We start from the raw sequence: 26,775 nt of genomic DNA, 5'->3' as shown, positions 1-26,775 counted from the left end.
TGTGATTTTGACTATGTTTTGATCTTCAATAATGTATATTTATGTTATTGAATGAACAATTCAATCTTTTAATTTATAAAAAATAAATTTAAAAAAACTTATAATATTTTGAAAAATATTTTTATAAAATCTATTTTCAAAAATACAAACAAAAAATCCATTTTTTTAAAGCCAAAACATACTGACCCTAAATCACTTCAAACCTAATGATAACATCCGCTCAAAAACTCCGTCAAAGCTTTCACTGTGAAAACTGCTTTGTTTCAAGAAAAGAAAAAGTGCAAAGTAAGCAAATGGTTCACAGAAAATTATATCCTTCACACAAAAAATAGTAATGAAAAAATCATTCAAAATATTCAAAACATGAATGTTTATGGAAGCATATCTCCAAAATATTTCAAAATGAATTTCCAAAAAAAAATTATAAAATAGGAATGTCTCACTTGCAAACTTGCAATATCTTTTATAAATGTATGGGTGCGTCCAAAAAATACATATTTGAAATATAAAAATACAAATTCAAATTTAAAAAATGTGGAGCGCACTCAACGAGCAGGATGAGCATTTTCCTATTTTAAATCTTCAATACTTAGAAGTTGAAAGTTAACTATTCTTGTAGTTCAGTTTTATAAACTTGTTTTTATGAGATTCAATATAGCATATTTTTTTAATCTTCAATACTTTTTAAATTGAGTGTTTACCTATTCTTATAGTTCAGTTTTATATACTTGTTTTTATGAGATTCAAATTATGTTTTACTTTTATGAAATTTAATTTTATTATAAATAACACCAATCACAAACCGTTACATAATACAATTTGCTCATAATTTCTGCTACAAGAACTACATGTTCAATAATTGTACAAAATTCTGACAACCACAGCTAATTTTAAAAACAGATCAATTCCAGTTTCCTCTTCCATTTGAATTTTGTCCTCTACTATCAGATAATGACCCCTGGCCTTGATGACTTGATCTCTTCTTTTTGTGAGTATTCCAGGAGAAAACATGCTGGTTCAGACCACTTCCGCCAACATCCTCGTATGCCTGTTTCTGAAATTTTGTTCTTTCAGGCTTGAATCTATTTGAGGAAGGAGAGGTATGGAAACTATCTTCATTTTCCATGGGGGCAACTTCAGTCCTTGACCCAAATAAGCTTTCATCTGCCCCTGGATTATCACTGGCTTGTGCTATGCTGTCAGATGAGAGATATTCTCTTGACTCTCTTCTTTTCCCTTTACCTAAAACCTTTGACATGTCACCCCCATTCTCCATAGCCTTCATCCATTGTTGCTCACTCAATGTATCAGCATATACCACATCTTTTCTTTTTCGCTTTCCAGTAACACCACTGCTGAAACTTTTGGCCTTGTCATCCTTTTGAATTGGAGCATACACCCACTCTGGCAATTCATGCTCTTCCATGAGACGTGATCTGTAGTTTTCCTTTTGTCTTCTCTCTTCATCCATTTTCTCAAACAGCCAATATTCCTCATCCGATCGAGCAGCAAGGCGGTTAATTTCTCTCTCACTAGGCACATCTGCCCCGAGTGAGCTTGAGCCTCGTCGCATAATCTCCTCCAACATTTCTCTTCTGTCCTGGGCTGCACAAATAAGAACACCACATGTTCAAATAATTTCCATCTTTTAACAATATGACCTAAGGAGCACTGACATGGTGGACCCGCACATTAATTAAAAGAGTCCCATTAAAATTTAAATTATTCCAACTCTGATTTGTTTGAATTGAGAGAAAGTGAGGGAAAGTAAAGTGTGATAGTATTTGATCAGAGAGGGAGTCAATAGTTTCGGTTAGGAGAACTTGGTAAAAAAGATTCATCATACTTCAGCAAGATACACAACTAGTATATATAGGATAGGGAGCGACTCTTCAGAAGCAAACTATGATTAACAAACTTATCATGAAGTGCTGACTCGGAATATTGTGATTATAAATGGTATTTCTGGTATTGAGGCATCTTAAGAATGTGTGCGTAGGCCTAACTCAACCCTACAAATCGGCTTTGTATGGTGTGGGTTGCCCAAGCTTTATAAACACTACACAAGCCATATCTCTGAGCAATGTAGAACTAAATCCACCCATTCAAACCCAACACAATGTAGGTGTTGGAGGCTGCAATTAAGGCAAGCCAAATGCCGCAGTTAGGCGACTAGTGGCAGACCAAATGAAGGCGGAGATTCCAACAAGGCGCATAAATAAACTACTATACTAACTCGGGTAGGGGCATTAACGCAAACACGGTAAACTTCCTGTGTTGAGACTGAAGTTTAAAAAAATCGAGGAATAAGGGTTTAGTGAGAGAACCTGATAGTAGATCATGAGCAGGAAAGGAGTAATTACCTACTTAGAAGAGGCATGAGAGGAGCACGTGTCAGTAGAATTAGGAAGGGGTAGGATGGTAGTGGTGATGAGGACTTGGGAGGTAAAGAAGACAGGTGAACAGTAATGGTAAAGGAATAAGAAATGGCATACAAGAAGCCAAAGGCGAAGTAGGAATATGGGAAGAACAAGGTATAGACAAATGAGCACGCGAGGATGAAAGAATGAGTAGAATGGGAAAATGACAATGATATTCACTAAACGAAACACCTTTGGAGACATACTGGAACCAAGGCAAGACATGTTTAAGCTTTAGCAATGAGGTGAGTAACCAAAAAAGATGTGTGCTAAGACCCGGAATCAAATTTATGTTGATTGTAAGGTTTAAGTGAAGATAAAAAGACAGCAAAAACCTGCTTAAAGGCATATTATGTATATGCGAAGAGCCACCAGAGGCCGGTTATAAAGAAGAAGATACAATTTGATGGCATAAACCTGCTTTAAAGCAATGAATAAAACAAACCTTCCCTCTCCCTCTTTTAGTTTCAACATGTAAAAGAAATTATTTCCATCTTAAGCCAAAATATAACTATTGATAGATATCACCAGGACACAGCAAGCATCAAGAGCTACAAACCTGTTGAAGTTGTGTTGAAAAGTCCTGCCTGAATGACTTTGGCATCTATACCCATCTTTTGTTTTGCACGCTCCAAAATTACCTCTTCAATTGATCCCACACTTACCAACACAAAAACCCGAACTTCCTTTTTTTGTCCAATGCGATGAGCTCGGTCCTCGGCTTGTTGATCCATTTGTGGGTTCCAATCACTGTCAAAGATTATAACAGTATCTGCTGTTTGTAAGTTCAAACCAAGACCACCAGCCCGGGTGCTTAATAGAAACATAAAGTATGGGGAGTCAGGAGCATTAAATTTCCGTAGTAAAGAGCCTCTTTCTTCGGTTTTCGTTGAGCCATCAAGTCTAAGATACTTGAAATCATGAAGTCTTAAATAAACTTCGAGAGTGTCCATAAGTCGAGTCATTTGTGAGAAAAGGAGGACTCGGTGACCAGCTCTGCGAAGTTTTGGAAGCAAACGGTCAAGAAGTTCAAATTTACCTGATGCTCTGACAATCTCCTCCTTACATTTATACATATCATAGTCTCCCACAAAGAGGTAAGGATGGTTACAACACTTTCTGAGTTGCATTGTTAAGTTCTGTAGACTTTTCGATTTTCCAGAACCTACAAAATTTAGGAAAGTTTTTAATGCAGGTTTCTTATAAATCAGGCTAACATAAAAGGATCTAGAAATCATCAAATGCTATATGGGTAGTTTTTTTTTGGCACAAAAAGAAGACAGCAAGATACAATAAAAAGTGATTGCAAACCACATTTATATTGAATTAATAATCACATTTCACCAATTCGTTAGAAAGTCGCAACTGGTAAGATTTGTAGGAGAATCAGGAGAGATATGATTTTATTCTCCTTGAATTTTTTATCTTACTTATTTCTATTTGATTTTAGTATGATTTGTTTTGTTTTAGTTCATCAGTAGCCCCAAATCCTAATTATTTGAACACCATTTATCGTAACTACTTTTATATAAATAGTCCTAGACTCTAGTAATAAACATAAAAGTATTTTTTGCATTACTTTCTACAATATTGACAAGTGTAATTATGTGATTGAAGGGAAAATAGCCTTATGGCTTACTTCCAAAAAGACGGCCTAAACTAAGTCAATAACATATTGAAATTTGTAAACACAATTAAACTCGTGGGTTCTCAAATGTGAAAACTAACCAAATTAACCAACGGAGACAAACAGCCAAACAGTGCGCAATGGGAATAAAGAAATACATTTGGCATACAAATTCAAAATCAAAGTATCTGGGGGAAAATTGCATTCGATTGAGTTAAAAAGAAGAAGTGGGTAACAGGAAAAAAAATATGATACAGACCATTGTCCAAACCAACTCTTCCTACGTCAGTAACTTGTTGATAATAAACTTTCTGCCAGGCTGACATATCACATTTGAGTATGACCTGAGACTTCCCAGGAAGAAATTTTTCCACCTCATTCTTTTTCCTTCGTAATATGAAGGGCCTTATAACCTAAGAGTAAATGAAACTAGTCAAAAAAAAGTTGAAATAGGAAGAAATTTAAAGCTTAGAAGAGAGAAACACACTTGATGTAGACGCCGAATGATTAATAGTTGTTCTTCATCTGATAGAGAGACATCAACTCTGTCTGCAAAGGGGGCATTGAACCAGTCCTCAAAATTTTGAACGGAGTTGAATATGTTAGGAAGGAGAAAATTAAGCAGAGACCACAATTCTTGCAAACTATTCTGAATAGGGGTACCAGTCAGCAAAAGTCTCCGTTGGATGTTATAGCTGCACACAAATAAAATCCAAAAATTAGAGAAGAGCTGAACCATCTGAAATGTAATACCACCCCGCCAGATAATGAATTGAGCAGACTCTTGAGTACTTTGACTGTTCTATGGAAAGTTTGATAATGAATTGAGCAGACTCATGAGTACTTTGACTGTTCTATGAAAAGTTTTGAAAGCTATCCCAGGGTACTTTCTTCTCTTTTTGTTTTTTAGTTCAGTATCCACATGTTGTTTAGTATTATTACATTAAAGTACTTTTTAGCATTGTCAGACCTAACCCTCTTATAGAACCCCATATCTAATTTCAACCTTTGGTTTTATTAAAAAACCTAAGTGATACCAGTACAATCATATAAAGACTATAAACCAGCAGGGACCTAATATATTTGAATGTAAGGGGAACCCACACAATAGTAAGAATGAGGTACATGCATTAATATGTTTAAATAGGTTATTCTAAACCTAATAAGCCTGGTTAATTGACCGAAAACAGTTATAGTTATTAATTATAAATATACACTATTGACAACAGGTACATATTAATCATTTTATTAAAAAATATATATTAATAGGTGTCATCAATATTCAGCATGTAGAATCATACCTATTGTCCAAGGTTTTTGCTAGAACAGACTCATGATTCTTCAACCGATGACCTTCATCCACAATTAAGTAGTTCCATTTAATTTTTTTGAGAAATGCTTTGTCTCTCATTATAAGATCATAATGTGTTATCATAACATTAAATTTCCCCTCTCCTGAAAATTCATCCTTTATTGCTTTTCTCTCATCCATTCGTCCATCATAAAGAATAACTTTAATGCTGTATCAGAAAGAAAAGGCACAAGTGATTTAAAGCCGGTATGAATGTGCACAATTGAAATAGATAGTTCTAACTTCTTTCCCTTCACCCCACAAGGAGAGCAGGGAAAGAAATAATTTGCAATTTCTGCCTAGACTTACGTAGGAGCCCATGTTGAGAATTCAATGATCCAGTTTGGCAGAACTGCCTTTGGAGCAACAATCAAGTGGGGACCAGTCACACCTTTGTATTCTAAAAGATGTGCTATGAGAGAAATAGTTTGTATTGTTTTCCCAAGCCCCATTTCATCCGCCAAAATCCCATTTAAGTTGTTATTAAACAAAGAAATCATCCATTGCAACCCCTCTATCTGATATGATCTTAACTCTCCACCTTGAAGTATAGACGGTTGTTCAGTTACCTGCAGATAAAGTTTGTTATGTTTCCAATGAAATATAACTTTATTGAAGAAAAATAACTTCTTTATTTTCTTTTTCTTGAGTAAAGAAGAAACATATAAAGATAGAAAACATTACAATGAATTCAAAAGATAAGAAATCCTCATAAATATTAGAGAAAGACAATGAAGAAAACATAAAGTATCAAAAACGAATGGCTGTCAATCCTTCAGCATATCGGTAAAGGAAATAATATGCATTACACCAAATATATGCCGAGGAACTAAATTTGTCCCAAACAGCTGTAATGGCAAACATCTAATCAGGAAACAAATTGTGTAAACAAACTTCATTGCATTTCTGTCCAAAAAGTGAATAAAGTGATTCATGTATGCTTTACCTTTTCCTGAATTGAATGAATGGCAGAATTGTATTGTCGCTGACCTTCAAGTAAATCGTTTGAGTCACCATCATTATGATCAGAATCTATCGCATCTATATCTTCATCAACAGGTGATTCCTTAGAAATCCCATTCTTTGAGGCATCTGACTCAGGTAAATCAGCTTCGGAATCTTCCAAGGGTTCAATGCCATCTGAATGTTTGAAGTCCCTTTGACGTTGAACAGCTGCTCCTAAATTTACCAATAGTTTATTTGTTTCTTCAAGAAGCAAAGTTAATCTTTCATTCTTACTCTCTTTCACCATTCTCATGTAAGCTTCTTGATCATCAGCCTTCAAGGCCTGGAATCTCAATTTCTCTGCACGGGTTGCCCTTTGTCTTTGCCTTCCATGCCATGCCTGCAAAATCATTTGTGGGAACTCATGAGCCATGTTCAATAAATGACAAATTAGCTTTCTACCCATAACAAAGAGAAAAAAAACGTCATGAACATATAACTGTCCATAAATGGAAGTGGTGTTGTCTATTTCAAATACTATGACCACAATAACAACTTAGCATTCCAACTCCATAATAAATCAAAGGAGCAAACCGCAACCTTGTTATTAACTGAAGATTCATGTTAAATGGGAAACTGAAAGAATAAATCACAGTACAAACAACAAAGTGTTAAGTGGAAATTCAAATAAAATGTTGAAACTGGAAATCAGTAGACTAAAGAACTTTTCAGGAGAAGTACTAAATGAAGGTTGAGAGGCAGAGGATATTTTTTGGAGACTGCGCTGAGCCCGGAGAGGACTTATGTTCAAAGGGAAGCAAAGGTGAAGTAGCGAAAAAAGCACGGAGGTTATGCTCTATGGTCTGAGCTCTGGTGAAGATTATAAACACAGGTGAAGGTCTGAGCTCTGGTGAAGATTATAAACACAGGTGAAGGTCTGAGCTCTGGTGAAGATTGTAAACACAGGTGAAGGTCTGAAGTCTGAACCATAGGAAAGTTTTGAAGAGGAGCAGAGGCTTAGCTCGAACGCTTAAGATCTCAAGTGGAGCTTTGATCCTAAACACCGAAGGGAACAAATTAAACAAACTCAGACTGTATTTTAGGCCTTTTTTCTTTTGGTGTTGTCAGACCCGCTAACTCGTGAGCTTTAGCGAATTTTTCCAAGTCTATTTGAGTCTACCGAGACAGGTAAACTCATCCAAATTGAATAACTTGATAACCCATGAGTTTGAAAACCATGTTCATTACTGTCGCACTATCTCGTGATAGTGTATATTACCATGTGGAATATTCTAGAAGATTCTTGGTCAGCATTTGTTAGTCATCTAAGTGTTAGAACGTGACTTCTGATAGATTTAGTTATTTCTGTTGTGATAAAAGACTTATCGAGAAAGCTTGGGCATATTTATAAAATCTTCTGTAAACTATTCAACATTTAGAATACAGTTTCGAATTCAGAAACATTTATGTTTTAACTGTCTCTCTTTTTCTCAATTCTCAATATCTTAAACTCTCAATGAATTCTAACAACTTATATCCAGCTCACCGATTTAGAATCAAAATTCAGAAAAGCTTCAACATTCATTTGGTTAAATATTGAAGTTCACAAAGGAAATAAAACAATTTAGGAGAAACAGGGGCAGAGAGCTAAACCCAGTGAAATTTAATGGGGGTAAAAGTGAATAAAAAGCTCTTGGATACCATGCACTATGAAAACCACTAATATACCAAATTCTCATAGGAAGAGGATGTCCAGAAATTATGATTCTGACAACCTAAAAGTATATTGCACCTATCCAGCATAAACATCATTGATTTATAACTATTAGACTAAAGAGTCATTCTTCAAATAATCACATGTGCGTTGTATCTATAGTGCGTAGAAACTTGTGCTTAGAAAATAGTGTCTGCAGTTAGTGTACAATTATGATGTTCATGTTACCTATTATGTATATAAACAGATCAGTTGTGAGTTCAAGTCACACACTTGCCAAACCCTAATTGCATCTTTTAGAATAACAAATGAAAGATAGAGGAAAAAAGATTGTACCTGGACACCATCATTCCTCTGTTTTCTCCGCTTCAAAGAAGCTTGAATTTGTAACTGGAGCTCGCGGACAGTATTGAGTATTTCTGCAAAAAACCTTCTTTTTGTTGTCTCTATATGATTTTTCTCCGCCTCTTCTAATCTTGACAGTTTCTGCATTTCAGTGTCTATAGGAGATAAGCAGTGCAGACTAATTTCATTACATGCTCAGATATTGGAAAATCACGCATATATCAGGAAAAAGAAACTAAAGCACTATGCCCCAAGTCTTGTATATTTAACTAATATATAAGTGGAAGTTCATTTATAAAAGTTGAAATTCCAGATAAAATTACATTTCCTAGTTCCTAAATAATTGTATGCATCTATGAGTGAGTTTGCATGTGTCAGTCTATCTGCCTGTGTTTTTCGACCTGCCATGTTTTGTTCCTTTATTCGTATAAAGAATTGATAAATAACATTTGAATTATAATGTATCTAATAAGAGAAGACAGACATGTACTTTCTTTTCCTTCCCCGTGTGAGAATGTTTGTGATCTCAGATTTACAATAAGATGATATTGGATTTTTCAAGGCAGAATTTAAGAAAAAACTACATAGGTGTCAAAGATCAATTACAGGAGTTCGCCAATAAGAGATTATTTCAAAAATAGATAATCACCTCAGAATCCCGTTTCTTCCTTAATTGATCATCAGCGTCCATGGCAAATGGATCTCCAACTCCATAGAATGGACGGCGCAGTCTCATCATGCCCCAATCAAACAATTTCCTGTCAGGATATGCACATTCAACATTGAGCCAGTATTCAGAACTCACATCAGACCGAATCTTTGACTGCAAGTCTGCTAACTGCCAGAAGAGAAGTCCTTGCCAACAAGGACACGTTTATTGTCATTTCTCAGTTATATAGAGAAAATATAAAAATTAAAGCTTAAATAGATTTTTGATACCACTATTTTCTTAAATTCACTATTTGGTCTCCTATTTTATATTTCACGAATTTGACCCCACACATAATATTTTTTAGAGTACTTTTTAATTATATTTTTGGTCTCTCAATTTCGAGGATTTTTGCAAATCCACAAAGGGTAATCTAAAATGCGAAGAGACCAGTTTCCAAAAATAAGAAGCATGACGACAAAAATTGTATTTAAAATAAACTAATTGCCTCATTAGAAATTATTTTTAACCTATACCTTTCATAATGAAGTAAACTATAAAGTTGTTGCATCTGTGGAATGTTTTACTTATACTAGTCGAGCAAAGTCATTCGATAGACACAATGGAAGAAGACAGAATGACAACAGTCATCTGTGTTGTATCTTCATAAACAGAAAGCAATTTGTAAGGACTCTAATAAAAGAACACAACCGATTAAGAAAAGCAGGCTAAACAATGACATAGCTTAAAATAAATGAAGGACAATTAAGTTCCATACTAAAAGAAATTTCAATGATCAATTTGTGGAAGAAAGATTCAAGAATCAATTTTACCTTCAGTCCATAAAGTTCAAGCAGGCACTTTGTCTGCAGGTCCTCTCCCCTGCTTGAAGGCAATTCTGGTTGGAAACAGTAATACGGTTCTTCAGTAAAATTATAAAGATTCTTATTGAGAAATCACTTTCATGTACTGGATATGATATTTAGGGAGACATCCTGTTCAGAAATATCTTAAAGCTACTTGGTCTGTCAATACAACAATGAAGTTTCCAGGCTCATAAATTGGTTTCAGAGAGAAACTTCATTATGTTTGTTAAGAATGTGTGATTGGACCTAACTCAACCCTACAAAACCGGTTGGTAGAGTGAGGGCTGCCCCCACTTATAAAGTCATGTTCAGGCCATATATTGTCCGATGTGGGACTCTTAACACACCCCCTCACGCCCAGGATTGGACACCTGGAGCGTGGAAATAAATGGTGGGTGGCCCGATAGCGGAAAACATAGTAGGTGGCGCACCGGATCTTAAACGAGGCTCTGATACCATGTTAAGAATGTGTGATTAGGCCTAACTCAACCCTACAAAACCGGTTGGTAGAGTGAGGGCTGCCCCCACTTATAAAGTCATGTTCAGGCCATATATTGTCCGATGTGGGACTCTTAACAATGTTCATCTTCTAAGAAGACTAAAAAAAAGTAGAACTAAAAATATTGGCATGAGGTGCTTGATGAGGCTGCCTAAGCGCTTCAGTATATGGGAAACTTGATGCAGATGAGAAGCAAATCCTTCTTCTTCATGATGCTGGTGCAACTAAATTCAAATTTGACAGTTTGTTCAATTCTCCTCACTTTAGAACATACAACAGGAAATTGGGATCTAATGAAAAAGTATCTCTACCACATATGAGCGGTAAGCCATTTATGATTTAGCAATACCAAACTTACAAAAACTAACAACTAAAAGCTTGAGTTTAACCATGGAAGCAATTAGTTGAGAGGGAGTGTTTTAGAGAAACTTATTATATAACTGAATTCCTAACCTTAAACACATTTAAACTATATAGTCTACCCATAATGATATGACATGTTTATAACTTAATGGAAGACTCATATCATGGAGAGAAACACACTTGAGCATTGTTGAAGCTTGTTCTGATTGTCGGGATGTGAATGGTTATATCTTTCTGAATAAGACTGATGACCTTGATGGATGATGGCTGGGAGAGATGGATGGTCCCAAAAAGGAATTGGTATATGGTAATGTATTGTTAACCCAATTTGGAGTATTTTGGTGCAACAGATGGTCCTTGCAAAGAGGAAGGAGCCAACTGAAAGTAAACAGTATATGAAGAAATTGAGGGCCACAAATCTAACAATGCTGATGAGAGCAGTAATTATGATAATGAGATATAGATTGTGACGACAATGGCTGGCAGTCTCGGGATTTGGGAGACTTCCGGTCTTACTTAGTGGTGTTCTTTATGACTTAACTTGACTTGGCCTGGGGTACACTTACCTTATTATATTTCTATTATAGCCTCTTTAATTACTTTCTTTCTCAATTCATTGTTAATTTGCCATTACGTAGTTTGCATTAAAACCTTGTTTTAGGGACGACTCAGTTGTCTGGAAAAAATTAGTTCTTTATTTTCATTGTTTTCTTCAAAACCCGTGCCCCTTTAGTGAAACAGCCACATTGCCTCCCACATCATACTAAGCTCCAAAGTGATTTGGTTTGGGGGCTTACTTCCTCAACCTGCTTTTCCCCTCCAGACAACACTAACAAACTAACATAACAAAGCAATCATCCTAACCACATAATCCTTTTGAAATTTATGCATGAAATAGTTCCAGCTAGTTCAGTAGTAATGGATTTGCACAAGCCAAACCTCTAAGTATCAATAGTAGCGTAGCAACAACGTGCAGATATATCAACCAACAGTAATGAAAACAAAAGAAGCATGTATAAATGAAACCTCAATTCTATGCCAAGCTAACATGGAAACAAGCAAAATATATTTATATATAATATAGGTATTTCTTTTTACTAAAGCTGCTGACCTTCAAGCTCATTTAACCGATGCCAAATCTGACTTTGATGACGGCTTTCCATTGCTTCCTCCAATTTGAAACGTGAAGCACATTTTGGGCGCTGTTCCAATATTGCATCTTTAAGATCTGCTATTAAATCATCTCCAGAACTCCCTGCATCATCCTGCATTCACGAAAAAACAGAAACATTATTGTATAATTCGTATCAAAACTTTTTCAATTGTAACCAAGAAATAACGTTCCACACAACCGACTAATAAAAGAACAACCTATAACCAAACAACAACAGAATGCACACACTTCAGCAAACAACAAAACAAATCGAAGTAGAATACATGTATAAAGAAAACGAAAGTCACACAGCTGGTTCTTTGAAGTAAACCTATAATAATGAACAGACAATATGCCAGAAAATCTTACTATATAACTTTCTAGACTTATTTAAATCACAAACAAAAAAATTAGTTCCAAATAATAAACAACAGTTCAACTAATTCAAATCAAAGTCGAATTTCTTACAATTTTTTAGCTGATCCAACTCTTGAACCATGGAAGTTTTGTATTTAGAGAAAAAAACTCTCCCCTCACCATAAATCAACTGAATTTCAGCACGCAATAGCAATGCACATTAGATTTAATTCGTAGCACTAAAAAATCAAAACAAACAAGCGCATGAAAAACACTTCTCGGTGTAGCAAACAAACAAAACGTGACAGAATAGAACTAATGGGAATTGAAACCGTGAATTGAACTTAAAACTCTAACAGAAAAGAACAAATCGGAATTGAAACCGTGAATGAACTCTAACAGAATAGAACTAATCGGAATTGAATCCGTGAACTGAACACTAAAACTCTAACAGAAAAGAACACATCAAAATTGAAACCGCAAATGAACTCTAACTACTCGGAATTGAAAACAGTTAAATCGAATCGGAAAAACAAACGAAAACGAAAGAAGAGATGCATTACATTGACATTGAGATTGTTGTTGTGATGATAGATGGAAGAGACGGAGTTGAGGATGTGATTGGGAAGAGGAACGTCGCGAGAGAGAAAGTTGAGAGCACAGATGAGTGTTTTGGTGTGTTGTTGTTCATTCTCGCTCTTCTCTTCATGATCTATCACCATGGATATGGCGCGGGAGAGTACGCAACGGTGCCGTTTTCGTATTTTCTTTAACGAATATTTGAAATTATCAACTAATTGCTTGATCTCACGCTCTCATAGTCACGAAACTAATTACAAACTCTCTCGCGCACAAAACCCTTTCGTTCTTCGCCTTCTTTGTCTATTCGTATTTAGGGATCTATTATTTTTTTTCTTTATTTTTCGTTATATATACCGTATTTTAGTATTTACCAAAGGGTTTTTTTTTTCACGTCAATCATGCTTCTTTATTTATTTGCAAGGACTTTTGTGCCCCTTTTTATTGAGCAAATATCCTTTTTGTACTTTGAAACTTAAAATAATTTTTTATAAGGAAAACATTTTATAAAAAAAAATTAATTAGAATTTATTTTGTTACGAGAAAAAAGAATTATGCACTGACAGTATAAAATATTTTTTACTGTCAATCAATGAGACTTGTGTATCCTGCCACATCACATTTTTAATTTTAAAATATTATTATGATTTGTCAATATAAAATATTTTGATTGGATGTCAGTGTAATATTTCTTTACACCGACAGTGCACTGTTTTAAATTTTGTTTGTTATTAGAAAAGAGAAAGAGGCAATAGTTTTTTCATATATTTTTTAAAATAGTTCCTTTATGTGAAAGTTACACGGTTCTTTTTTTAAATAGTTTGTTTATTTTTTAAAAATTAATTTTTAATTTTGAAATGATTTGTTATCCTATAAAATTTATACTAATGTAAATATTTTTTCAACACAATTAAAAGTTATAAAGTTATATTAATGAAAATATTTATTTTGCGTTTATTATTTGTATTTGTGATGAGTATACTATATTTCATCTAATTATTATTTGTACGTCAACCAATGAGACTCGTGTATCCCGTCACATCACACTTTTATTTTTAAGATACGGTTATGATTTCTCAATATAAAATATTTTGATTGGATATCAGTGTAATATTTTTTTACACTCACAGTACACTGTTTTTAATCTTTTTTGTTATTAGAAAAGAGAAACAAAGTTACATTAATGAGATAAATTTGAATTAGAGGCAATAGTTTTTTTCATATATTTTTTAAAATAGTTCCTTTATTTTGTGAAAGTTACACGGTTCTTTCTTTTAAATAGTTTATTTATTTTTTAAAAATTAATTTTTAATTTTGAAATGATTTGTTATCCTATAAAAGTTATACTAATGTAAATATCTTTTCAACACAATTAAAAGTTATAAGGTTATATTAATGTAAATGTTTATTTTGCGTTTATTATTTGTATTTGCGATGAGTATACTATATCCCATCCAATTATTATTTGTATTTTCCAATTATTATTTGTATTTGCGATGAGTATACTATATCCCATCCAATATGCAATTAGATATGAAAGGGTTTAGTGTATATATATATATATATATATATATATATATATATATATATATATATATATATATATATATATATATATATATATATATATATATATATATATATATAAAATAAGTGAACGGTTTACTCAACTGCCTAGTTGAGTATTTATAGACGAGAATTCAATTCAAGAAATTAGCGGGGAAACCGATTATTACGCCTAAAAAATTGACTACATGTCTCTTGAGTATGACTCGTTAAAAGAATGACTAACGTAAGTCACCCTATTATGTTAGAAGTGAGATTAGTCCAATCAATACTTCAGTTATTCATTGATTGAGTCTTATTCGAATCAATTAGAATGTTGTCCACCACATATTCTACATGAGGGGGTGGACAGGGTTGGATCAGGTACACGCCAAGAGTGTTGGACATGTAACTCCAAATACAGGAGGAGAAGGAATTGTATGGGTTTGAAAAATGTTGGTTAAAATCAAATCAGTTTGAAAATCAGAGTTTAAAATTATTTTAAAGAAAACATGTAATATCCGGAAAAAGAAAATGGATGGAAAACACACGGAAAGAAAATAAAGTAAAAGAGATAAGGGAGAGAGAAAGACACCTGAGATTTATACAGGTTTGGTCTAAAAACTTAACTTACTTTTGTCCTTATGAATTATTCTTAAGAGTATTCATTGTCTTGAGAGCATTCAATAGGACATGCCCACGAACCTTCTTTTACAAGGATATGAAGTTTAATGGCTAACTTTCAAGCAAAGAACGAACAAAGTTAGATGATTATCCTCCAAACCAAATAGAGATTTTGCACGGGATGATATCGAACCAAGATGGACTTTTATTCTAGTTATCCTCTAAATCGAGATGGAGTTTTGTGTTGGTTATCCTCCAAACTAAACTAGGGTTTTACACATGCTGACCTCCAAGCCGAACCGAGATTTTATAAAGGTTGGTCTCGAACCAAAATGAGATTTTACACAAGCTAGTCTCGAACCAACTGAGCTTTTACACCATGATGAACTCAGGAACCGAGATGAGATTTTACACAAGCTAACCTTGATTTAGGAGTGCTTTTACACCGGGCTAAGCTCACAAACCAAAAGAGATTCTTTCTTCCAGACGAAACTCACGAACCAAATGGAGACTGCCTAAGACAATCCCCTAAATCAAACAAGAGTTTTGACTAGTTTAGCTCGCAATAAAAAAAATATTATAGAAGAATATTTTACTCAAGAGATGATATATTCTTGGTAAATTACAATAATTCCCTCACTCAGAACAATGATCATATCTTAAGCATAAGAACACTTTCAAAGTACTAAGGTAAAATATATGTGAGAAAATAAGAGATTTTAAGAAAAAGATTAGAGAGTGAGATCAAAGATCATTTTTTGAGTGATTTGAAACAATAGAGAAGATATTTTTATAGGCCAAATTGTGGTTTATCTTTTGGAAACAATCTATTGGTGAATTAAATGTCATAATCGATTAGGTCAATCGAATATTGCACCTCAATAATCAATTGTTCAAGGCACAAATGGAAGGTTTTGATATTTAGTCGTTAGCAATCATTAAGAGCCTTTTTTCAATTGATATTTAATGTTACAAAGCAAAATAATTTATTAGACGATTATGGCTAATCAATTATCTAGCTCTAAACTAGCTCCAAATTGATCAGGCAATTCCATAATCAATTAGTTAGACCTTAAAAACATTTTCAAGTGGTTTTAACAAAATAAAATAGACTTCTTAAATATTTTTAGTGTGTGTGATTTTGCCTTTGTAATTCCAGAAATACTCTTGTGCCTTTACAAGATACTGATCATTCAAACAGACATGATCAAGCGAGTTTTCAAACTTTCTCTCTTTAAGGATTTTGAAGCTTCAAATTTTGGTTTCAAGGACTATGAGTTTTCTAGATTTATAAGGCTTGAGATAATTTCAAGTTGATTACCATGATTAGGGAGTTGAGAGCAAACCACCAGCGAAACTTGAAACAAAAGTCTTCACTTGAATGTCATTTGACCATAGTGTTCATGTCAAATGATAGCTTGATAAAAACATCTTGAGCATCTTTTACTGCTTGAGCTATCTTCTAGAGATTAGGACTTCACTCAATACTATTTGATATCAGGTGTTGTCATCATTAAAACCAAATAGTTTATCACAATTTTGCTATCAACAAACTTCACCACCTTGAATCACCTTTATAGTACATGCGAGCACATAGATCCATATTTCTCCCTTTTTTTATGATGACAATGTTTCTCTCAAAAAGGTGGTAAAAGAGAAGATACATAGATAATTTTTTTAGTGGTTAACCCCCTCCCCCTTCACATGAGTAGAGAGTATACTCCAATTCCCCTGATAATATACTTTTCCCCCTTTGACATAATAAATAAGGAGGATAAAAGATGCTAGAAAAGAATGGTAAACATGCAAACACATAATTCACATATATCAAACATGATTTATTAGAAAAGGAAAAGGATTTCATAAGTTAAGCATGAACAGTACAAGGGAAGGAAACAACATGGATAAGCAATAAAAAAAGCAAAGAGAACATAAACTAAAGCAAGTAAACAAGTAAAAAAAACTAATTTGTGTCATCATCATCATTGTTGAACATTACCGAAGATCCAATTCCAGTTTCGGCAAGCTTGCGAGCAAGTTGATGAACTCATTTTAACTTACTTTCATCCTTATTTGATCTTGTTGATTTTGGATAAGGACTTATTGATTATGGAGAATGGTGTTAAGGAGAGCATCGGTGGAGAAAGTCAGAGGGATTTCATAATTGAATTCCTCCAAAGTTATGTTCTCTGCTTGTTGTGCTTAATTTGTAGGAGTTATTCTTCTTATTTGTTGAGGTAGTTGAACTGGTGCTCCATTGTTGAGTTTTATCCTCTTCAAACTTAAGGTGATGTTTCTCATTCATGTGTGTCTATTATTTGATTCTCCTTATTTTAAGTAGAAGCTAACATGCTCCAGGATCTTCGTAATTAGTCCATTATATGGTAGACTCGTATTTTTCTTTTTGCTCCTCGTCATATAATAAATCATTACTTTAGCCCAATTTTTTTCAACTCTATTTGTCAAAACCGCAACTATGTTGGATCTGGTTATGTGACTATAGTTTCTTTTCCTTGGGAAAAGAACATGGTTAACCATATAGTGGACTAGAAGAATATTCAGTCGTACCATACCAACGGTGAAGAGAGTATGAATGCTAGACTTTGGATCTGACAAGAATGAGGTAAAAGCAACCAAAAAGTTAAAATTGTTACTTTTTTCATCATTGTCATAGTTGGAGCCAGTGAAAGGAAGTGTGCAGACGCCAACAAACTCTTTAAGAGACATTCAAATATGGTATTTCTTGACTTCAGAAGTAAGAATCTCATCTACGTAGTTGAGGTTTGAGTAGAACATTATCACTAACATAGGAAACCTTTCATTAGAGATGTCACATGTGAATATTTTAAAAGCTTATTAGAAAATAACTAAAGGAAGGCACAATTTCTAAAACTCTTTCTTCCAAGTAGCGTGAATCAAGGATCACCCTTGATTCAAAATTCTAGTTGAACTGATATTTTTGATATTGAGAAGAAAAGAATTTTGAGTAGTTAGTTGAAGAAGAGGAGCCTTCGGATGTGCGAGATTTTTCGAGTGCCATTGATGATGATGGAGAGATAGAAAGATTTTTGCTCTAACACTCACAAAATAATACACAAGAGAAGAATGCAACATGAGATGAGAAGAGAGTGGAAGGAATACCTTTAAATACCTGAGAAATAATCGATTGTAAAGGCCTATAATTGATTATATTATTAATGCAATTAGCTGGCAGTTGAGAAAGTGGACGGCTTGCTATTTCTAATGATATAATAGATTATCCCTTTAGGGATAATCGATTGGAGAGTGCAAAATTTGAAATTCAAATGCTTCTAAAATCAATTATTTTCTACATTTTCAACATCCTTGGTCTTTTGGGCCTTGGATTCATATTGAGCTTTGGCATTTTTCTTTTGTTACCCCTTTCTTTATTTCTTTGCACACCTTTCTCAAAAATGATTAAAAATCAAATAAATCAATAGTAAAAGAAATTTTAAAATGTCAATCAATTAATAAACCACTTATTTAGAGTGTTAATCATAGTTTTCTAGTTTTTCAACCTCTAAAAAGTGTATTACCTTAAACTTCAAGTTAACTTTAAAAAACTCCATATTTTTATGGAGTGAAAAAACATTGTCGTAAATCCTTCTTTATGAATTGTTTGACACGAGAGTTAGTTCAAACCAAAAGACTGATAAATCCATTACAGATTTATCACCTTAACCTACTAAGAGGTTACATGATCATCAAATATCATCATAATTGTTGAAAAACACCATCAACGAGAATACTTTGATCATGTCCATTGAAATATATCATCAATGAGAACACCTTGATCATATATGTTGAACGACACCAACAACAAACACACTTTGATTATAAGCACCAAGATCGGCAAACACCATTTGGCATTGACTCTCTCTTGTATACTCAAATGTATACATCTTACTTTGCACAACTTCATTTAATATGCATTAAAGGTCCATTAAAGTTGCAAACCATTCCTGTAAAACAAATCCGATTTTCATCTTTGGTACCCCAATTCTTATTGGGTCCTGGTGCATTAGTAACTCTAAGAGGTATATGGATATTACCTTTAGATATTCTTAGTTTATCAAAACAAAAGGGCTCTAAGTGGTCAAACTTATTACAAAAAGAGCATTTATAGATAGGCCGGTTCAATTTCTTCATATAAAAACATTTACTATGTGATCTACTCGATTTAAAATCTTATCCAGTTTTATTCAAGGAAGGACTTTGACTTGATAAAATCAAATCTAGGTTTAATTTCCCCTTAGTAAATTTACTTAGGGTTTCATGCAATTATTTTACTTCCTTTTTCATTGAGACACGAGTCTCACATTTATTAGCTTGTTTTCTAATATTAGCAATTTCATATCTTAACGTTTCATTGATATTCTCTAGAAACTCATTATAATCTTTAATATCTAAGTTTATATTTTCTATCTTAGCATGTTCCTCAATTAAATTTGCATTAAGTTTAAATAATTTCTTGTATGAAAGATTTATTACCTCACATCCTTCTTCTTCGCCATAAGCTTTCAAGAAAATATGTTCTTCTTATTTATCATATGATGGATCTTTGAAGATTCTTCCAAATATTGATTGCATCGATCGATGATCGCGAGGGTCAGGCTTTTTTCCTACAAATTGATGCATGTTGCGACACTCTGCCGAACCTCAATTGATCTTGGTTATCAACCATGTTACCTATAATTAAACCAAACAAGCCAGACAAAGTAAAAAAAATCAAACTCATATGAAACACATTAAAAATCTAGCCAAATGATGCAGATAGACAAAATACAAAAGTGTATTTCCATATTCTGAAAAATCAAATTTTGAACAACTACCTAAATGCATTTTTGTATTTACCTACAACTCGTGAAAAAGCACAAATGGAAGAAATACATGGAAACCAAACATGCTCAAAACACATTTCTCTTTTAAAGTATCTATCAAACACATTGATCAGTTATACTACCTATATATTTATGTGTATTGCAATACCTAATGCTTAATTTCAACAAATTAATGTATAGAGAAATCAAGTGTGAAAAATTTGAATTCAAAAACTTATCAAATATGAGTTTGATGTTGAGCACTTTGATTGATTGGATGTTGAAAGTAGAAACTTGGAAGTGAGTTAAGAGAGTTTGACAATTTGATAGAGTTTGAAAGTTTGCGAGAGTTTGAGAGTTTAAGATAGTATGCTGGAAATGAGGAAGTGGTGAGTATCACACTTTTTTGATTGAAAACTCATATAGAGGTGCATTTTCGTATTAATTTTTTGAAAATGCTTTTCCTTATTAATTTTTTACAAAAATTAGGATCTGACTCACTTATGAAAGGATTGTGTGTGAAGTGGAGTGCGTCCGGGAGTACATTTATGTGTTTTAAAGATAGTTCTGATTTTTCACTGTGTAAGAGCAACTCTTAGATTGAAAAAAGTAATCCCCTTAACTAATTGATTGCACAAACTCATTATGTGAAGAGTGTCATTATCAAAATATAGGAAAGGGGTGGGAAAGAATGTGACTTGACAAAGAGTGAGAGGTGAGACGTGTGATCAATTATGTTATAAGAGGATGTGAATGCATAGAGAATGACATATTTTTATCTTATGTGATATTTTTCTTTTTCAATTAATAATACAATCTCATTTTCTCTTGTAACTTCAAGTTCCTAACACATTCACGCATTTACTATATTGTGGACAAATAATTTATATTTAAATTTGATGTAAAATAAAATGCAAAATTTAAGTTGTTCGATCATGGTCAAACAACCACCCGAATGCATATAATTTTGACTCCATTGAATTCTTTTTTTTTTTTATCATTTACATTTTCTCTTCTTTACTATATGTATTTTTTTCTTCTCGTGTGGTTTCAGCGTTTCTCCTCACTTATTTGTTTCTACTAATCCATCTTATTTATAATGTTTTCATCTCTAACATTAACAAGACTTTTTATACATTAATACACTAAGTAATCTTTAGGAGAAATCTACTTGTCCCCCTTCATTTATATCCGACACCTCCATTTAGAATAGTTTTACCGTTATACCCTACATAAATTCCGAAATTTTTTAAAAATTCCAAATTTTTTTAGAAATTTAAAGGTTTTTATCATAAAATTTTAATCTGTATCGAAAATTTGGAAATTTACAGTATTTTTATGTAAATATTTTTAAAAAAATTGCAGAAGTTTTTGTTATTTTCCAGAAATTTTGACAATTTTCAGAATATGATGAGATTTCCTATGGGAATACCAGAAAGGTATTTTTGACCAGATTTTTTTAATTTTTGATATTTTTTATCATAAATTTTCAAAATTCCAATATTTTTTACTAGAAAATTTCAAATTTATGGTATAAAAGCAAGTTTCCAGAAATGCAAAAAAATGGGGTCTCGGTTATAAGTGAGAGGTGACATATTAAATTCTCCATGTTTAGTGGCAAATCCATAATCATAGCTTGAAGGTAAAAAAAAATTAAAAAAAAAAAAAAACCAAAATTTTTTAAACTAGTAGTGAGAAAAAATAAACAGGAGTTTAAAATAAAAAAAACAAATATAGAAGTATATATATACTTTCTTTTTTTTCAAGTTAAGAGGTTCAATAAAATCTCCTCAAATGGATTGGATCTGCCTCTGGCCAAGTATGTTAGTTTTCTGTTAATCCCTAATGAAGGACTAACACAAGACTAACTAAAATATTAATTAATATAATCTACAAAACACAAACGAAGATGCTTTATTTAAATAAACAACTTAACTAAACACTTAAAACATTATACTTATCTTATAAATGTTTATGTAAGTTACCTTTATAACAAAAATCACAAGTACTTATAAATAAACTCTAACAAGTTGATCCAAAGAGACCTAGAGTTTCATCAGGCCTTCTTTGGTGAGACAAAATTACGACTAGCAATTCTATTTCTGATTATTTCATATACAGATATAGATAGATGGAACACTGTTTGCGAGTCTTACAATGTGCGAGGACCGCAACTTCCATAAGAGTCTTCAAGAAGAATCCCATAACATAACATCATGGCCAATCCAGGATGAAGTTAGAGGGCCAATTTCTAATTCTGGTTTTGAAAATTTGACCGTGTTTCTGTTTCTGTTTCTGCCATAATTCGGAGAATCAATGATTGAACTACATAAATTTTGAGAATACAACAATGCTCAACGCAGCGTTGCTCGGCTTATTGGTTCTTGGAAGTACTGAAGAGATATAAGAATAGCCTCCTATACAAAAAGATGAGGATTAAATATTGACTCAAAATTTAATACAGAAATTAATAAAAACAAATTGACCAAGAAAAGATTAAGCGTATAGTACTTCTGTTCGAATTGTTCGGCTCCCCTGATTTGGACACGTGTTTAAATATAAACTGAATACTTCCTTTGCATTTTTTCCCTGCATTTTTCAGGGGTTTAAGCAAGAAAATCTATATTTAGCATCATGTTACTTTCATTTTACATGACGTTAGAACCTAAGAAATCATACACAAATGTGTTACATTTCTGTTTCTAATTAGTATATCAAACCGCTATGTGTTGCACAAGCACAACAGCAGAGAAAGGTGTATGGCCAAATATTCTGTCAAATTTATGGACTCTGTGATTGGTAGTAATCTCAAAAGAGTAGGGAGTCGCAACAATCACACAAACAACGGAATGGAACAATGCAATACCTTATAGTTATCATCTTCCTCAATACTCTCTTCTAACCCAGCCAATCCACCAAAGGAAATCAATAAATGTCTACAAATTCAATGAATGAAGCAATTAATAAAACAATTTTTTAAAAAATATCTTACAGTATCAACCTAAATGGAACGCTTAAAATTGGCACCGAATCAATCTAACAATAATGATTTTACAGATGATGTTAAAACATGAGTACCTGAAGGAAGGTAATTCAAGTTCAGATGACTTGATAATCTGACCATGCTCAGAGGTACCAATTATACAATCATAGCCACCCTGTCAGTGATAACAAGTCAATAAAAGAAAGAGTTCACAAGTAGAACTACGGTGGTCAATGAATAATAGGCTATAGATATTAAAAGGCAAAGATGTGTGTTTGGAAGGTGAGAGGATACCTTGTATGTACATTCATTAAATACTGCGCTAATATTGTGAGCATAACGCACTTGATATCCCCAATATGCTCCTTCTTCCCTGGGCTTGGATGATGAGACAACCTCGCGTGGTAAATCTAGATAAAGTATAGCATTGCAAATCAGCTTAAATTCATATAGCCAAGAAGAAATAATGGAATGACTTTTAATTGTAAAAAAATGTCTTTCAAACAAGAAAGAATCATAATGGCATTATACATTTGCAAGGCACCCAAAAGAATACTTCAAGATCATAGGATATGTAGAATAGAAGAGTCGCAAAAACAAAGGAAGAATGTCAAATATAGATAGAAAGCATATTTCTCCAACAAAGAAGAAGAGCATGGAAGCATGCTACCGTAGTTAACTCGCACGAGAATTAAAAAAGATAAGCAAATATCAATTGATTACCAGAATCCAAATTGCGGTTGGCACCCATGGCCACGGTAACTCTTCTTCCTGGTTCAAGTATTTGGTCAACTGCAACATGCTGCATATGTCATGTAGTGAATCAGATCATACAGAAATCAACTCAAGCCTACTTGATAGAAATATCATTAGAATTATTTTTAAAAATAATAGTTCAGAATTTCAGTTTGTTTTCATTTCCCGTCTTCTACCACAATCTATTAAACTATAAATGTAATGATTACTAACAAACATTGCAATTTTCAAATTAAAATGCAAAAAAAGGGAAGGAATAGTAAGAGAAACGGGAACGTTGTAATGACATTCTGTACAACCCTTGTTGAACTTACTATCAAAAGTGAATGTCCAAACAAACTACATAGCAAAGATAGATGGTCAAAAGTATGAATAAAGCAATAAATTGTCATTGGGCAGGATGTCATAGGAGAACCAAGCGAAATGAAAGAAAAATAAAATACAAAGAATTGCAAAGGAAGTAAAAATAAATTAATTAAGTTTCAGGTCAAAAAATCTATGAAATGTAACCCATACCTTAAATAAGCCAACATCAACTAGTGTTGTGCCAGAGTTTGAATGTCCTTTTATTGTGACACCTAAGAAGTTATTGCAATGAATCAAAAGCTGGCCATTGTAACCATGGAACAAAACAACAAAAGTGTAATAGCAACACCGATGCAGAAAAATGTTTCTGCTTCAACAGTTATTTAGATATAAAGAACTAAAGAAAAAGTAGTTCAAATAAGAAGTCCTCTTAAGTCTTGAGAACGGAAAAGGATTACACAAATTGGAAACAAACAGTGCCAATCATCGACAAATGCTAACAAACACGCTAAAGGTTAGCAACCCTTTACATATCCATTAGGGAGAATCTACAACAACAAGTAAATAACCAAACATTATCCCAAAAGATGGAGTGATCGATGAATTAATCAACACCACTGGACAGAAGAAAAACCAAATTTTATATAAACTCATTTAGCGAAAGGCCCCTCTATGATAATTCCTCTTAAAGTATTCTTAGGTTTTCCTCCCTTCAAAATAACTTCCTTCCATTTGATTTGCTTTTATAACCACAGTCCCATTTTTCAAATGAACAAACCTAGACAAGCTCCGGTCATAGTCAGTAGTCCTCTTATTAGGTGTGTCATCCCAATTCCAACTTTCTACCAAATAATTCCATTCTGGATTTCATCTCTTTTTCATGCAAGCATGCTCACTTACTTCAGTATTTTTGTTTATACTTCTATTAGTACCTCACTGCCCAACATTCATTCGCATAGAGTATCTATAGCCTCATAGTTGTATGGTATAATTTTCCTGTGAGTTAGATAGCTACTAGTACTATGCAATTACAAAATACAACCCAGAAAGAATGCGATGTGTGGTTCAAATTAATAACCATTAACCACTCCATGGCTTAAACATATTTCAAATTTCAAACATTTCCAAGGCTTTTGAATACTCTCCTAACTAACAAGAAAAAGAGAAGTATATGAAAACAATAACCTACCTTCTCGATATGGACCCCATTCGTGTTTGCGCAAATGGTGTGGAGCATCAAGGGGTGGCAGCATTCCCTGCAAAAAAGCAATACAAACAACTAAAATTTAGCATGAAGTAAACAAATAGTCAACAACATAATCGAACTTCAGAGAATGCATCTGCGAGAAAATTAATCCAACCACAAATCTTAAGCTGTTATGCATTGGGAAGAGAGCCTTCCTCAGATACTGAGGTGTTTCAAGATACTGCAAAATTCGCATGAGAAAAGCCGAACTACTTTCATCATCTGAATTCTCCGTCACGGTATAACCTTTATCTGTATTACTTCTATTATCAAACACAACCACCTATGCACACACATAAACAAATAACAGTTCCCTATATCAGCAACATATAATGATATCAGTAATAAAAGCAACATTGAAAATGCATAGAACAACATTAGCAACCTCTTTGATTCGAAAAATAGTCGCGGCACGAGCGATTTGACTAGCCAACTGAAAAGGGAAAACCAAATAATATACATTCAGAAATGAAGATGCAACGAAACCAAGTATATATTTTTTTGGACAAAATTAGTGTTTCTGCGTTGGAAACGAAAGTGATGTTGAAATGGATACCCGAGTGGCGAGTTCTAGGGTTGGAACGTTGTCAATGATGGAAGCAGGAACGGCTATGCTGACAGTGGGTATCTCGTTTGTTTTGTTCTTCTTCTGCTTCTTGAGCTTCTTCTTACTGTGAGATTCGTCATTGTTTCCGGTGATTGGGTCTAGCTCCGGTGCGGCGTCTGCGTCTGTTGTCAGCCGCTGCTTCTTCTTCCCCATGGTTATACCGGGCAGAGTTGGAGTTGGAGGGTTTCGGGGGGTCTTAGTTCCTATTTGGTTGTTTTTTCATCTTTTAAAAATCAATTAGTTTTTATACCATGTATTAAAAAGTAATTATAAAAAAAATTCATGCTACAAAAGTGATTATTTAAAAAAACATATTAATCATTTGATTGAATAAAGAATAATAAAATAATTTAATAAATGATAAAATTTAAGGCAAAAGAAAATTACATCAAAATGAAGTCCAAACATGTATATACTAGTATTTAAGGGAATTTTTTTCTTGCCACCCTCAATTAAATTAGACACTTGAATGCAGATGAAAAGATAATATTGTCTTTGCAAAATTATTTCACCCATTTCTTAAATTTATAGGATTTAAAGCAGATTTTCAAAAAAATTTGAGTGATATCAAAAATTTCAGAATAATTATCGAAATTTTCTAATATAGTATGTTTTTCTATGTTAAAAGTTAAAAATTATGGTATTTCTATTGAAAAATTTAAAATTTTCAATACTAAGACTTTTAATTTTATCGATTTCAAAAAATTTGGTACGAAATCCCATTTAATTTATCAAAAATTTCAGAATTTTCGATAGTTACAAATATTTGATTTTTTATCGAAAATTTTAAAATTTTTGATATGGATACAAAATTTATTTTTTTAACAGAAATTATGAAATTTCCGATAGTTGTAATTTTTTTTTTAAATGTTTTCTTCCTTTGTAGTGAAATATAGAGGCAGGAACAACACTATCGCATGCAGAGCTACTGATAGAGCGGAAAGTCAGGCTAAGGCTGCTGAGGATGAGTCTTCCCGAATACTGGATGGACGAGTGGTT

The 26,775-nt window shown here is 33.2% G+C and overlaps 2 protein-coding genes across 4 annotated transcripts; both read right to left on the bottom strand.

Annotated features, from left to right (window-relative positions):
• Positions 1–768: 768 nt before the first annotated feature.
• LOC127097143 (probable ATP-dependent DNA helicase CHR12) lies at positions 769–13,194 on the bottom strand. 3 transcript variants are annotated; one of them, XM_051035652.1, is made up of 12 exons: positions 12,853–13,194; positions 11,891–12,044; positions 9,885–9,949; positions 9,052–9,240; positions 8,394–8,543; positions 6,345–6,743; positions 5,708–5,967; positions 5,349–5,567; positions 4,535–4,742; positions 4,307–4,460; positions 2,980–3,585; positions 769–1,605 (listed from the first exon to the last, which is right to left on the bottom strand). In XM_051035652.1, exons 1-12 carry the CDS (start codon positions 13,009–13,011, stop codon positions 902–904), a joined length of 3,267 nt encoding a protein of 1,088 aa, XP_050891609.1. In that variant the 5' UTR covers positions 13,012–13,194; the 3' UTR covers positions 769–901. The 3 variants fall into 3 exon arrangements, with proteins under 3 accessions (XP_050891609.1, XP_050891610.1, XP_050891611.1); XM_051035653.1 differs by lacking the exons at positions 11,891–12,044; positions 12,853–13,194 and having other exon boundaries at positions 9,052–9,257; positions 9,885–9,926; XM_051035654.1 differs by lacking the exons at positions 9,885–9,949; positions 11,891–12,044; positions 12,853–13,194 and having other exon boundaries at positions 8,394–8,557; positions 9,052–9,256.
• Positions 13,195–21,814: 8,620 nt separating this feature from the next.
• Positions 21,815–26,006, bottom strand: LOC127097142 (uncharacterized). The gene is made up of 11 exons (XM_051035651.1): positions 25,726–26,006; positions 25,555–25,602; positions 25,285–25,452; positions 25,113–25,179; positions 24,134–24,195; positions 23,585–23,663; positions 23,156–23,271; positions 22,957–23,036; positions 22,745–22,814; positions 22,390–22,467; positions 21,815–22,295 (listed from the first exon to the last, which is right to left on the bottom strand). Exons 1-11 carry the CDS (start codon positions 25,927–25,929, stop codon positions 22,233–22,235), a joined length of 1,035 nt encoding a protein of 344 aa, XP_050891608.1. The 5' UTR covers positions 25,930–26,006; the 3' UTR covers positions 21,815–22,232.
• Positions 26,007–26,775: the final 769 nt, after the last annotated feature.

Source organism: Lathyrus oleraceus, chromosome 6 (assembly GCF_024323335.1).
Source record: "Lathyrus oleraceus cultivar Zhongwan6 chromosome 6, CAAS_Psat_ZW6_1.0, whole genome shotgun sequence".
NCBI classification, from domain to species: Eukaryota; Viridiplantae; Streptophyta; class Magnoliopsida; order Fabales; family Fabaceae; genus Lathyrus; species Lathyrus oleraceus.
This window is presented reverse-complemented; position numbering and strand designations above follow the sequence as displayed.